Source organism: Filicampus tigris, chromosome 19, assembly GCF_054856515.1.
Source record: "Filicampus tigris isolate MCC_2025a chromosome 19, RoL_Ftig_1.0, whole genome shotgun sequence".
NCBI classification, from domain to species: Eukaryota; Metazoa; Chordata; class Actinopteri; order Syngnathiformes; family Syngnathidae; genus Filicampus; species Filicampus tigris.
This window is the reverse complement of record NC_141235.1, coordinates 10373900-10389189: the sequence shown is the minus strand read 5'-3', so window position 1 is coordinate 10389189 and position 15290 is coordinate 10373900. Positions and strand designations below refer to the sequence as shown.

General features: G+C 43.5%; 1 protein-coding gene and 1 long non-coding RNA gene across 7 annotated transcripts in view; one reads left to right on the top strand and one right to left on the bottom strand.

The window, feature by feature from the left end:
- Positions 1-15290, bottom strand: part of raraa (retinoic acid receptor, alpha a) — a 171894-nt gene that overhangs the window by 4007 nt on the left and 152597 nt on the right. For all 5 annotated transcript variants that reach the window (XM_086016738.1, XM_086016737.1, XM_086016736.1 and 2 more), the window contains 4 exons: positions 9320-9461; positions 1765-1925; positions 1503-1679; positions 78-282 (listed from right to left, as the gene is read on the bottom strand). In XM_086016738.1, coding sequence (XP_085872864.1) covers positions 78-282; positions 1503-1679; positions 1765-1925; positions 9320-9461 — 685 coding nt within the window. The remainder of the gene's footprint in view (positions 1-77; positions 283-1502; positions 1680-1764; positions 1926-9319; positions 9462-15290) is intronic.
- Positions 7997-10318, top strand: LOC147129432 (uncharacterized). Of its 2 annotated transcripts, none has more exons than XR_015082587.1 (3): positions 7997-8132; positions 8361-8455; positions 9345-10318. It is a non-coding gene; the product is annotated as an uncharacterized LOC147129432 (long non-coding RNA). The 2 variants fall into 2 exon arrangements; XR_015082586.1 differs by having other exon boundaries at positions 9165-10318.

Sequence of the window (15290 nt, the reverse complement as noted above, 5' to 3'; positions counted from 1 at the left end):
TCCAATACTGCAAAATGACCAGGCCTCTAGATCTGACACTGCTGTGACGAGTAAAGTTTTTGGTGAATGTCGCGTACCTCCACACAGCAGACAGATGGCGCTGAGGAGCCCCGTCTCGGCATCGTCCATCTCCAGAGGGATCAGCTGGTTGGCGAAGGCAAAGACCAAGTCGGTGAGCGGTCCGAAGCCGGCGTTGTGCATCTGGGTTCGGTTTAGCGTCAGTCCGTCTGAGAAGGTCATGGTGTCTTGCTCTGGGGTATAGCGTGTGCAGATCCGCAGTATCTGTGGATGCGTGTCGGTGGCAGAAACAAGACAGAGCAGGTTCTCAAACTGGGGTCCGCAGTGTCATATCATCAAAAAGTGAATACCTACATATGGGGACCAATAAGCCAATGAATCAAACAAATGAAATCAACTATTTCTTCCTACTTTGGTTTTGGGACGATTAAACGTGAGCGGTAACTTTAAAAAAAAAAAAAAAGAAACCACCATGCAAGAAGAAGAACAACCTATCAGAGACATAAAGCGTGTTTGCCAAAGTGTCAATCAAATCAATTGCTGTGACCTGCTGGCATGGGCTTTAGGGGGCTGAAACTATTTTAGAATATCCACCTCAGAAAAAAATGGCCGTCCCATGATCAGCAAAGCTTTTGATTAGAGAAAGATTGAAAGTGAATTTCCGCCTGTAGCGTAAATTTTGAGGGGGAAAATTGGACAGGTTTAGGCACCTCACACTTGAACCGAGTATGTGCAGAATATATATGGTACAAACAGCGTAGGTGTGGCAGTAGTTGGTCAAAAGTGTGCATTGCGATTGTGAGATAAGATGACAGTTCATGCAGTGAAAGATGAACATCATGTAAAAAAGCCACGTGCTGAGTGAACGTCGTTCGCCATCAAAATCCCACCCTCAGTCTTGTTTTTGTTGTTTTGAAGCTTGGTGTGTCCAAAAAAAGTCACTCTTTTGCTTAGCATGTTTGTTTCAACAATTTTTTGTCATAAACGTGTTTTGGGTGAAGCACATTGCTGATTACAAATTACGAGAAAAAGGGGTAAAAATTCAGATAAAAGAAGAAGACTACTCTTTCTTTTTTGGGAGGTTGGCCGCTTACATTGTCACCGAACACAATATTTTGGTGGATCTTGAAAGATCAGTCCAAATGCTCTGAAACGGCTCTCCGCACGGGGGGAACTCTGCTCCGTTAAACAGCTGGCAATGAGTTAATCGGCGTTCGGATTATGAGGGGGTCCTTGCAGAAATCTCTCCCTTGTAAGCCTTGAACCCTGAAAAGTTTGAGAACCCCCCAGAGACATGCCAATAAAGCTTTGCAAGTCTATGTCAAACCAAAACAGTGCGCTCAGAATGTGGCTCACATCTCCGTCTCAAAGTCGGACTGCCTGACATTGAGGATCATGAATATTTGAAAGGTGCGCTCGTCAGCCAGCCCCCCCCCTCCCCCGTGTGTAGGCGACGGCGTCTCGGACCGCTCGCACATCCTCACCAGGATGTCCAGACAGGCGGCTTTGAGCAGGGTGATCTGGTCGGCGATAGTGAGCGTTGTGAAGCCGGGGAGCTGCTTGGCGAATTCCACCGTCTTGATGATGCATTTGGTGGACAGCTCGCTGAACTTGTCCCAGAGGTCCACGTCCAAGGACACGCGTCGCTCCGAGCTGTTGTTCTGTCCACGCAGAAAGACGACGGCGGTTTGATTACACGCTCGGAGGGTCGCGACATTGCGACGTCGTTGGCGTCACGTGACTGACCGTAGTGTATTTGCCCAGCTGGCAGAGGGAGGGGAACGTTTCCTTGTGGGCTTTGCGGACCCTGTCGATCATCTGTTCCGTGTCGGGACTTAGCACGTAGCTCTCCGTGCATTCTTGCTTCTTTTCGTCCTTCTTTTTCTTGTTCCGGTCGTTTCGAACAGCTACACAGAGAAAAGAAAACAGGGAGAAAATATGAGTTTGGATTTTGACTGACTTTTTAAAAAACATTTTTTATTTACTGACCTCTGTCAAGAAAAAATGTTAACCCTTTAGCAGACAAGACCACACTTTGAGAATAATGAAAGATACACTTGAATAAAAACTTGCATGCAAGGAGAGTTGAAATACAACAAGTGATGGCTGCTTACTAGCAAAATGATAATGCAACATCAAAGAAAGAAAGAAAGAAACAACTGGTTTATGTTCTTATCGTCACGCTAAAACAAAAGCAAATATGAGGTTATAATGGATATAGAACAGGGGCGGAGCCAGAACGTGGCTAATGGGTGGGCCTGAATATTTCTCACTGAGCACAATCCTCCTAAATAAAATGATCAACTGAATAATATGAAGTCCAGATCTTCCTTAAACAACCACAATTATGCCATTCTTAATATTCAATAAAATAAAAAACACAAATTCAAAAATAATTTGATAATTCACTCAAAATTTTAAGTACATTTTTTTTCATGAATCTCATTGGGTGGGTAGTCTGTCAATCTAGAATACATATACATATACAATACATACAGAATACATTTTACAAGTGCAAAGAAATATTTTTCCATCACGTCATACTTGTCAAGCACACGTTGGGACAAATTACAATGGCGGTTCTCAAAATAATTTGCATTAAATTATAGCGTTAAAAGCAAACTGTGCTGTTCAACCTTCCACCTTCTGTACGGCCGAACAGTAATACTGAAATTAAAAAGAAAAAACACGACTATTTTGCCTTGTAAAATTGCCAATTTCTAATTGCTATGTCTTATTGGGATACACTAATTACGTTCAAACGTTTCCCCTGTAATAAGTCCCTGGACCCCAAAACCTGAACTAGCATATACAGCATATCTATTATACTGAAAAAATATATTTTTATATAGTGTAATACAATGTCAACCGCCAAGCAGAATAGCAGCAACCAGAGTGTCATAATCTGATGCAGTGTGATATTCATCAAAGAGATGCGGTGATGATGAAGACAAGCAAACTCGCAATAATCCCGGAGAGTTTCCCTCGAGGCAAACTGGCAGAATACATTTCTTCGCACACCCCAAATGACCAAAAGCACGAGACAGGATGTTTAGCATTGGAATCCCATTACATTGCACCGCTCCATCCATTCCCCCCCCCCCCTCAAGCCGTCCAGAACGAGGTGAGGTTTAGCGTGTGCGTGGGTGGTTTGGGTGAGATGGGGTGCTGCTTGATAAATAGCGGTGGGCAATGGAGCTATCCATAAGGCTGACAAATTACCACAGCTTTCATTAGGAGGAGGGGGGGCGGGGGGCTGGCTAATCTAATAACATAATATGACAAATATCCTGCCCCTAATGGTTTTCAAAGGGTGCGGTTGTAGAAGCGAGAGCGGCTAAAGCCTTCCAGCACTCTCTCTGTGTTGAACAACACATTTTCTCTTAATGTGGCAACGGGCGTCAATGACAACAGAGTTATATTGCCCCAAAATGGAATACTGTGCGCCTTAAATCATCGTAGCTAATCTTTATCGGCTTTGTATCTTCTACCCTCAAGGAACCTAAATTTTCTCCTCCAGGTGACCTTGGATCCGATTTTAATCCTAACCTTGACCATTAAAGGGCTAGAACATTTGGGCTGATGGGAGATCAGTGACGGTGACAGAAGGGCTTGGCCCGGGGCCATGGAGGGAAGCGCTCCTCTGTGTCGCGGCTCATTCATCAGCCGGCCGACAGGCTTCCCTGCCAGGAGGAACATGAAGGCAGGTAGAACTCTGATGATGCACAGTGTGAGCCGGTTTGCATTTGGTACCGATCTGTATGTAATTTCAGGAGGGACCTTACACCTCTTAACTCTTTGAGCGGCGTTGACGAGAAATGGCGTCAATGGGAACCCTCACGAGGAGGCAATTGTCGTCAACTATATTTTATTTAAGGGAATGGGCGGGGAAAAGTCTGGGACATCTCTGCTTTAATCATTAAGGTGGGCAGTAAAAAAACCCCCCAAAAAAACCCACTATGGCTATCAAAAAACATTGCTTGACGCTTATGAACATGGCCGACATCGGGAAATTCGACCATTATAAGTAGCTTGTGATTGATCAAAGTGTTTGTCTCATTAAATTTACTACAAAGAGTGTCACAAAAGAGAAAAAATTTGTGATGAGTAATGTACACACATACGTACATGGCATGATGCACGCACACTACTAAATACTACTACTAAACAGTGTGCAAATAGTTTGTAAAGTTTGACAAATGCAAAATTGTTACACAGGTGAATATTTGTATATGCATTATTTTGCCATCAAAAGCACATTTTAATTGTTGTTGATATTTAATAGAAGAAAAGGACTGTTCAGTTTAAGGCACCAATAAAGCAAAAAGTATAAGCATAAAAGTCATTGTGCATAAAATAGCTTTTCACAAAAAGCTTGTTTTCTGTGTTTTTGACCCAAAATTGTTGATTTGGGGGAAACCAACCCATGTTATAAGGTGGAAACATATGTTGTTTTTTTGTGATGAAAGAAGAGAGTCTGATCTTTCATTTGGTAGTTTCTGTGTTATGTAATCATAAAACATAATATTCTGAGAGCCTTGAAAGATCAGTCAGAATGCTCTAAATTGGCTGGCACTAAATAGGTTTCTCTTTTTCTTTTTTTTTTTTTTTTTAATGGCTGGCATAGAAAGAGTTAAAAGCTACGCGGTAGAAAATATCCAAATTTTTCCTTTAAACATCATCCCTCCTCCCCTCCTAAACCAGCTTAGGAGGACAGTTACATAAAAGTGGAGTAAAGCGCTAACCATATTTGGGTCAAAGCCCGTTTGCGGCATTGACTGCGGATCTGTGTCGCAACATTCTCGATGTCCAATTAATTCCCAAATTAAAGTGGGGCATCCCTTTGTGCGCATGGACATTACCCGCGCTGACAAATTGGCAGCGCGATCATAAGCCGCACAACACAATTTAATGAAGTCATTAAAGAACTATTAGGAATGACTGGCGATCTGTCACGCTGAATTGCCACATGCAATAACTTGAGGAGGGGGGCGGAAATGAAAGAAATATGGTCTTTTGCTTCTTATTGTTTGTGTGTGTGAGCAATACATCCAAGACAATGTCATATGAAATTAACAATGCTAATAGAGGAACTTTATGAATTATGACTATTTTGTGGCTCTATGATTATTGTGTAGAAATGATTTACAGTAGCTGGTGTGGACAGACTGCGGTGACACACACACGCACGCGCACACACAGCCATCATTCAATCATTTGCTCTCGATGCGGATTCCTGCCTGAGCCTTCAGTTAATAGACAATTCCTGTTCGCGCCCGTGTGTGTGTGTGTGTGTGACAGTGAGAGGTGGGCAGACGGGGATAATTCGAGTGAGGGAAAATTAAAGCGCTGGCAGCTCGTCCATCACACAGATTAAATTCAATGAAAAGATAAAAATGTCAATGTTCCTGCAGTGCAGAGCCTGCGCGGACATTGATGAAACTTTCTCTCTCTTTACCCTCCAAAAGGACCTCTCGGACGCCCTCGCGAGGTTTCCTTCACACTTGCATTCAGTAGACTTTCCTCGCACTTTTGTGGAGGGGAACTGTTTGAAATGAACCCGTCAAACACACTACGCGTTTTTGTGCCGTTTCTGTCACGCCCGAAGATACTGCCGAAACGGCAAATTTTTTCTCTTTTGTGAGAGCCAACCGGTTTGACAGCGAACAGCAGCTTGATGGAACCTTCAAGTCGAGGTTGGAGAGGCAGTCGTGGCTTTGTGGGCTTGACTGTAGAGAAAGTTGGGTGGTAAACTTCTCAAGGTGATGCAAAGAAAGGCCCAAGTGAACTGCTCAACGTAAGGTATAGTAAGTGCCCAACGAAAGATAAAAAATTATTTGAGTGATGCAGTGTGTACTATATGAAAGATATGCAGTTCGGGATTCGTGAATTCCCATTCGGAGATTTCTGGGGGAAATTATGGAAGCCCATTCCCGCCAGTAAAAAAAAAAATATTTTCTTTTTTTTTTTTTTTATCTTGCAGAAGCCTGTTACTGCCAGCGGATTAAAAAAAAAATATTTTTTTAGTCCCACTGGTAAAAACCCCCCCAAACCTTCACGTGCAAGCCCATCCACAGGCAAGCACCGTTTGAGTTACAAATAGACACACTCAAAGGGCATGCAAATGTTGACTGTGTGAAGGTATTATTGTGTACTTGTATTTGACAACATGTTTTAAAATGGTGTGAGTTGTGGTTTTATAGGCCTATATGCGATATAGCCCATTAGGTTGATGCAAAGCCACTAGGTGGGTATACCTACGGTCTCTTCAAATGTCGTCTATATCAAACATCATTAGCGGACATAGTACAATTAAGAAAAAAAAAATTCCACTGGTGGAAACGGGCTTCTGCAAAAAATAAAATAAAATAAATAAATCCACTGGCGGAAACAGGCTTCTGCAATTAAAAAAAAAAAAAAAACCTGAAAAACTCAATAAATTGCAAGTACTACTTTGCTGCCATATCAGGACATCTTGGAGCCAATGAGCTAATCTGAAGTGTGTCGAGGAGCTTCATTTAGACAAAAGCAGAGCTTTGATGCCATCATGTGGCATTTTGAGGCCAAAGAACTACTGGATGTTGAAATGACTTGAGTATTGCTTTGCCGCCATCTTGGGGCATTTTCTTGCCCAGGAACTATGTTGAAGTGAGTGGATGAGCTTTATTTAGACAAAAGAAGTGCTTCGTCTACATCTTGTGGCCCCTTTTTCAGTGGGGCATTTTCACTATTGCCTATGTCTCAAACAGGACACTATCACTGAGTCAAAAATATAAAGACACCAGAGGAATGGTGAACAAGAAAGTAGTACTTGGTACTTGGAGTCAGCATCCTCGCACTCAAAGTGTATTCTTTCTAAATCAAACCATCTGTAAGCTATTAGCTTTTAGGCTAATGTTTGTTTAATGAGTTTGAAATGATATTAAAGCATCTTGGATCATAAATTTGGCTATTAAGCTGTTTAGGGATTAAATTATTACTGTAGACAGTTCTAAACATTTTGGGGGGGATTCTGTGGGTTTTTGTCCGGAATCCCAGCGAAAAGCGAGGGTTCTCTTTGTGAACTTGACGGTATAAATCTACAAGGCGGTGCTGATGGAGAGAGCTAAGATCATTACACATCCCCTCCTCCAACCCTGTCCCTGACGCTGTCCTCTTTGGCACTGCCACCTGGCCGCAGGCCTGGTGCTGTCGTCTGGAGCTGTCTGCCGGCGGACACAAGGTCACCCAGACGTCCCCTGGCTCTCGCAGGAGGTTCACCTTCTGTGCACCGGCGCCTTTGTCAGCGAGCCTGCCCCGCACTTTAAGCCGTTTGAAGCTATATCTTTATTCATGGACAACTTCTATTCGTGCGTGTGCACGTGAAGTGTGTTAATGTGTCTATGTGTGCCGTTAAGGGCAGAGCCAGAGAAAGAGGGAGAGAGGGAGACTCCCTACTGGGCCCAGATGGTACGCCTCTCCTTCCTCACCACCCTAGATTCACCCGCCAAAGTCACCGCTGAGGAGACGGGACACGCAATCTGCACAATCTACACTAAATGACCATGGTTGAAAAAAGAGCCGAACACAAAAGGCCGAGTCAGTGGAGCGCGGTTGAAATCTAGCAAAGCAATCTTGTTTCCATTCAAGAATCCATTGAAGCAGTTGAAAGTAATGACAGGTTCCCACCACTAGATGGCTCTCTGACTCCACTTGAAAGCATGCGCCTCGGAGCTGACTGCTGAGATCCCTCTAACCATGATTAATGGCCCCATTCAAAGGTAAGTAGCTCAGAGGATAACTTCTTTTACAATAAGCCACAGAGCTGTGGCATGGGGAGTGCCCTTGCCCCCGCGGTGGCAGGAAAACGAGCTAAATAGCGCAGGGAAGACGGGAAGCGGCGGGGGAATAAAAGCTGTTTATAATTCAGGTGTGCTAATCAGTACAAATAGGCGGCGTACACACATCGGGGTCACGTATAAAACGTCATCAGGCTGCGGAACAGAGCCTGTTGAGCTTCTGTTGATCACACCTCCGGCAATTACTTTATCAGGTCTTGCTGTGTGCGTGTGTGAGACTGTGTTGTCACACAACCCCCCGGGAGGTGCACACGCCTGCTCATCCACTCTCGGCAGGTGAGAACATATTCATCATGGGCCTGCCAAGCCTGGCGTCACCCTGACTGTTACTGCCAGACTGCATCACGTTTACCACGAATATTCTCGGCGAGACGCGTTCACTCCGACAGCAGCATTATTGGGATATTTATAATACGCTATATACAGCGCTCACAAAAAGATAGGGTTAGTCGGCTTTCCGGTGAAATTTTAGGATGTAGCTAAAATGCATTTTTACCTTCACAGGTGAACTTAATGTGACCTCTGAACTTGTCAGTGTTCAGCGTTTGCTGGCCCTGTCAGACGCGGCAGTGGCCCCCGTATATTCATGCGATAACACGGTAAGCTTCAGTAATGATTTTATATTTCGTTTCTTTATATTGTACAGCTGCATTCGTGGCTAGGATTGTGTACTAACCTCTCCTAAAAACAAGGCATTGCAATTGCACTGATTAAGGATTCATTCATATAAGAAATCAATTACAAAATTAAAACATTGACTTTCCAACAATGCACAACATAAAATAGATATTTAAAAAAAAAACAACCGTTTGCTACATTTCAACAAGACCTGTCGTATGCCGCATTAAGACAGTAACTATACAGTGTCGTAAAGTGTCTTGGTGTTGCTCTACGATGTTCTAAGGTTTCAACGATTAATTAAGTTCTCGCTGCCCTTGTTGTTCTATTCCGTGGTTCCACTGTGACTGGTATGAATCTATTCAAGATAGCGGTAAATGAGCTAGCAAAAGCTAGCGACATTAGGCTAACCCTGACTCAAGCCCATCCCCCCCAAAAAAAACGATTTTAGGCTATTTTCAGGGACCATGACTCAGAAATTTGTATTGTCCTGACAAATCAGCGTAATGGCCGCAAGCCATCAGGCCACCGCTAATGTCGAACCCAATGACAAATCAATATTGGATAAATATGTGAACGTGAGATGCAGGTTTTATTATTGTCCACTTGGAGATATCATATTGATGTTCTACACGTATTATCTGTTATTTTTAAATAAAAAAAACAAAATTTAAATGTATGGATTTTTAGGGCGGGGCCTGACCTGGTGAGTGTCGTGGGTGTCAGCCAATGAACGCAAAGCCGTCTGGGATTAAACAACTGGGACGAACTCTTAAATAACATGTCCCCCCTGCATGCCAGATGTGTCAGCAGGGAATTGTGGCTCAGGCGTTTGGTGTACTCACACTCCTTGGACATTCCGACTTCCAGGCACTTCTGAAGCCGACAGTACTGGCAGCGATTTCGGGTGACTTTGTTGATGATGCAGTTCTTCTCACGATGACAAGTGTACACCATGTTCTTCTGGATGCTTCTCCGGAAGAAGCCCTGGTGTGGCGAAAAGAAGAAAGAAAGAAAGGATTACGGACATCTGATGACAATTCCCTCTTCTTCTATTGTTTTCTATTTTCATCATGACCCGACAAAAAAAAAAAAAAAAAGTCCCCGATGACGTTTTATAAATATTCCGGTAAATAGGCCAAGCGGAGCGGATATGGCAGCTGCTGTTAAAAGGCGATGAACTGTCAAAACGTCTTTAAAAGGTTTAATCCCCGGCGTAGACGGTGACAAAGGCCTGTCACCGTGACGTTGCTCAGCTCAGGCTTTGTCACGGTTATCAATATCAATGTGGAAACTGCACGAATTGAAGATCTTAACCGCTAATGAGAGGTAAACATGTCAGCCATGATCCTATTAAGCACATGACATACCAATACAGTGTCCCTCTACTATATCGTCATTCGTCCTTCAAAACCTCGCTGATTTGTGATACTACTTTTGAAAGCTACACTGTTATTGGGAACACTTTTCATACTTCTGCAAGTCCAATTTCAGAGCCAATTACACGCCTCTGAGTTTTGTTGGATGCTGTTTGTATGTTTCGCTTCCACGTGTGTTAAAGTAGCGGTTGTTTGAAGGTTTATAATTAAGCTAATTTCCATTAGCCCATGTACGGCGTTTCACATAGTTAGCATTAAGCAGGTGGACTTTTCTGGATGAAATTATATCGTTTGGTTCAACATTTTTGTGTTGAAATATACATTGTTGTATGCTTGAAGGTTTACAATTACTGTAACGTCGATAAAAATGTCATTAGATCGTCTATGGACTTTTACATTGTTAGAATTTAGCTAGCGGATAATCGTTACACAAAATTATATAGTTTGGTTCAAAGTTTTGGTGTTTAAATATACAGTTTATTTTTCTTTTTGTTGCATGCTAAATTAAATATGCCCAATGTGTGTTAAATTAGCAGTTTGGTGGTTTAGTGCCATAAAAGAACTGACATTATTTAATTATAGACTTATTGTTGTTGTTTTTTGTTTTAAACATCATAATCATGTCTCACCAATTAAAAAAAACCTGTAGCGATGTCACACAAGCAAACCTACACTGATGAAAACCTAATGTCCCTGTCTCATAGAATGATGTCATGTAAAATAATCCAAAGGCTTCAAGGTCGCATCAACATTGTGATTGTGCGGATGGGGGGGGGGAGTTCCATTTCCTGTATTTCCCCTTTAGAGGGGGACAGGATATAAACAAGTGCAGTTGATTCGTTAAACAATTCAAACCATTCATTTGAGGCAGAGGCCACATCGCAATGAGATCACCAAGCCTGCTTCTAAATAAAAAAAGATGACAACTGAGATGTTGTCATTTTGTAATTCAAAGAAAGCCTTTTAACTTGCGGCGTGGCTTGTAAGCCGTCAGCATCAGCACTACAAGCCCCAATAAAATCAATGTTCACCTCAGTGGCTGCATTATTGCAGTGTCAAAAAGATAAAAAGAGGTTAATGCAGATCAGCTACAACTGACTGAGCCCTCAGTACCGACGCAAACACGCCGCTGCACACATGCAAAACAGGTCAATGTCGCTATTGATCAGACGCAGTGGGACACTCGTTTTTGGAGGGGCGACGGGTGGGTGGGGCCAGCCAGGGCAGCTTCCATCACGCTGCGGGATTAGCGTCGCTTGCCAACAGATGGCCACTGGGCCTACACCCGCAAATTGCTTTTAACCGATGGCCATCGCTCGAATCCCAGCAGAGCGATTCATGTTTCTAACAGTGGTGTGCGGTCAAGGCAAGCAAGGCCTTGCCTTGTCTGATTTATTCCAGCAGTCGCTTCTCTTCATTTTGTGGAGTTACACTGCTTCCAGTATGTGTATTTCATTGCTATACTTTTTTTGGTTAATTGCCATGTCAATCTATTCTGTACGGGGACTTCAAGATCAGTAGTGCCAGTTGATGCATCTGAAACTGAGATAACAGCCATTATTTGGCTGATATTTTTCTCACATATGAGCAAAAATTTTAGACATGACAGAGTGAGTGCAATTTTTTTAATGAAAATTGTGTTTTTTTTGGGGTGCTGAAACAAAAAATTGCATTTCAAATTCTTTCTCTGTGGCATAGAATGACTAATATTACTGCGGCTTACTGCGGAGACCAGCTCCATGTCAGGTCCATAAATATTGAAACAATTCTGCGCAATCCAGCTCTGTATAACACCACAATGGATTTGAAAAGAAACAATCAAGGTGGAGGAAATCAACCCAAACATATTTTTTAAGAATATGTTCACAGCAGGCCCACTAATTGAAACACTGCATTCGGATTAATATTGCGCTTGTGGAATATGAGTTAAGCAGCAAAATCCGCTCATCCCAGGGGGCGGCCATTTTGTCATTTCTGTCGACTTAAAATGACATCATAACTGCTCAGGTAACGATTGGTTGTTACCTGTGCGTTTTCGTATGGTACTGATGCCTTCTATAATTGCGACGTTTGAGTTGTGGTATAGCGGCACGGTGGCCGACTGGTTAGCACGTCCGCCTCACAGTTCAGAGGTCGTGGGTTCGATCCCGGCTCCGGCCTCCCTGTGTGGAGTTTGCATGTTCTCCCCGTGCCTGCGTGGGTTTTCTCCGGGCACTCCGGTTTCCTCCCACATTCCAAAAACATGCATGGTAAGTTGATTGGATACTCTAAATTGCCCCTAGGTGTGATTGTGAGTGCGGATGTTTGTCTCTGTGTGCCCTGCGATTGGCTGGCAACCAGTTCAGGGTGTCCCCCGCCTACTGCCCAAAGACAGCTGGGATAGGCTCCAGCACGCCCCGCGACCCTTGTGAGGAGAAGCGGTACAGATAATGGATGGATGGAGTTGTGGTATTAACCCATTAAGGCCTAAAGCGCCTGGCTCAACAGCTCCCCAAAACCTAAGGTCGTCTTTGGAATTACCCTTGAAAACCTGAAGTTTTCCCAGAAATTCAACACGTACAAAATAATTAAGATCTCAGCCCCTGTGTAGCAGACGGAAACATAATTCCAAAAGAATTTGAGACCTTAGACGTGGCTTGCACACAGGCCTGATTTTATTAATTTTCAATCGAAGATGTAAAAATAAAGTGTCAGTACAAGATAAGCACTAATGCAAAAAATCGAGTGGTAATTACATCCTCTATTCTGTTACAAAGACGTCGATATTGCCATTGTCTACAAACATACATCTTAACCATATATCACGTTCGGCTGGTTCCAAGGCCACAAGCTAGTCGTCTATATCAGTGCCGTTATACATTTCAGAGCTCCCACGATCGTCGATCGACCGCCATTATGAGTCGCCGCGGGTTTACGACACCGTCACGTGTAGATTCTGATGCATTTTATTGGTTAAGAGACCGATAATTAAAATAACAAAAAGAAAATGACGTGTACGCGCTCTCGGCTTTAAGGGTAGAAAGACCCAACAGCGCTCCCGGCTCTAGTGGTAGAAACGCGGTTATGCGCTCCCGTCCTTAATGGGTTAAGCGGTGGATTACGTCTCCCACTGAAAGCACAGCGACCAAAACACACAAGGCCTGCAACTGATTTCTAAGAATGAAAAACCAAAGCGGACGCGCGTACACACAAGGTAGCCGGCATGACGCCGTTTACACGATGGTGTGCTTCCAGCTGGTTCAATCCTCCTTGAGTCACCTGGCTAACCTCTGGTTCTCTTTCATCGAGGTCTTACGCCAGCGTTGCAACCTGCTCTTGCCAAACAGGTGAAAAACGAATAAAAAGCAGGTCAGTCCACTAGATGGTAACTCGTTTTTGAACACGCACAGGCCGAGGGGCGCGTGTGCTTTGTGTGCGTGTATCATGTCCCATTTGATCCAACGTTGCCCCGACCCTGACCTCATTGTCACCAGGGGATTGACCCAGTGCCTCCCAACAACACCAGGCTCAGGTGCCCTCTGACAGCACCGCCCCGCCGCCACCCGTCCCCCCCCCCCTTCGCTCACCGCTCGTGAGCCAGTTAATTGTTCCCGCCTCCTCCCCCTCCTTTTCTTTCAGGAGTCATTGCTTCCTGCGGCCCATAAGCCTCTTTTTGTATCCCCGCTTAATCCACCCGGCGACAAGAGCCCTCAGCGGGCCTGTCAGCCACCCTGCGGCTTTAGAAGAGATGAGCGCCACAAGGAAAGGGACGGCATGGAGGCGGGGCTTGCCGATGGTTCAAACGCAAACCGCGTATTTCACGCTCTCGACCCCGGTGGCTCGGCACCTGATGCGCCACTCGATGCACTCGCACTCCACGTGGCGTGTGAGCGTGAGAGGGGGGAGGGAAGAGCGGGGCGACGGCGGTGGAAGGAATTGGCGAGTTCACGGGGGAAGCAAAGGAATCCTCTCTTACGTGACTTTCGCATTGTTGCCAGATTAAGAGTGCTTCCCCCAGCCACCTACTGCGTTCTCACATGTGCGCTTTTATGCACGAGTATATCAAACGATGCTCTCGCATCGGCGAAAATTCACACTTTTAGGAATGCGAAAAATGGACGCCGGGTTTGAAGGCTAAGAAGTAGTAAGGCAAGAAGCAGTGGCCGTAGAATTGAAACAGTTGAGATAGTTGTCATTGATTTGATTTATGATGCAGAAAATTAAGTATGAAAGAGAGTGAGGGAAAAAATAAAATTCAATTACAGTATCTTTATTGGAAATTAACTTGATGCCTTTAAACAAAAAGACAAAAGTGAAATATTTGCAGGGGATAGAAAGCAAGCATTGCGGCAAATACAGACTACATGTACTCCAAATATTTATAATAGTTTAAACCGTAACCATATCACCAACTCCGGAGCTAAAACCCTTTAATATCATTTCAACCTCAACTTACCCTGAATAAAACAAACGGCTAACAGAAGCTTTGATTTAGAAAAAATGCGCTGGAAATGTACGCATAGCAGAGCAAATACATAAACATGTAGCAAAGACTTTCTGCTAACAACATTGGCTAAATTTTGCTCCTTCATAACATAAAACAAATGAATTCCCTGAGTCGAGATGTTTCACTGTTTTTCGAAACAAAATGAAAATGTTGAACAACGCTAATAGTTATTTGGGAGAAAATGAGTAGCAACCTTTGTGATATTTTCCACTTTCTGGTATAACACCTGAGTGGAAACAAGCTGATGTTAGCCATGCTTGCTAGCTAGTTGCCTGCCTTGCTAGTCGGTCTACTGTATAATATTTTTTTCACCAATTGTAGACATGCCAACACTCGTACGTGATTGCAAATTTGGATTTATTTATATGTTAACATACACTAAAATTGTCAAAGAGTGGTGGGTGATACTGTCGTAATTGATTGCCTCCTCTTGTAGCCACTCTTCGTAAGCACTTTTACCATATCCTTCCTCTACCAAGCCCGGGTAGCCAAAAAGGTACACATTCGTTTTTGCGTTATTACCAACCAATTAATTAGCCATCTGATTTAATCTCAATTATAATTTCCATATTTTTATTAACTCAACATAAAACAAACAATGCCATTTACCCCATCCCCCTCCAAAAAAGTAAAATAAAAAACTCTTTAAAAAGTCTGCCATTTTTTCTCTGCTGTAAAGTTAAACAAATACTAAAGGACAAAAATTAAAAATAAAATTCCTCCCTTTGCTGGTTGTCTAATTTTTTATTAAGATCTTGTTGCTGAAAGCTCAAGTTCCATCTGACTTACAAAACTAACCAATAAATCATTGTCACGCCAATTGCTTGTGGAAACAGTTGATTCGCTGCTATGCCAGTGGACGCGAGGAAACGAGTTTGCCTGCCGCACGCCGTTATGCCCCCAAGACAAAACCATAACTATGAGGGTGTAAGCATGCATATTTAATGTTCA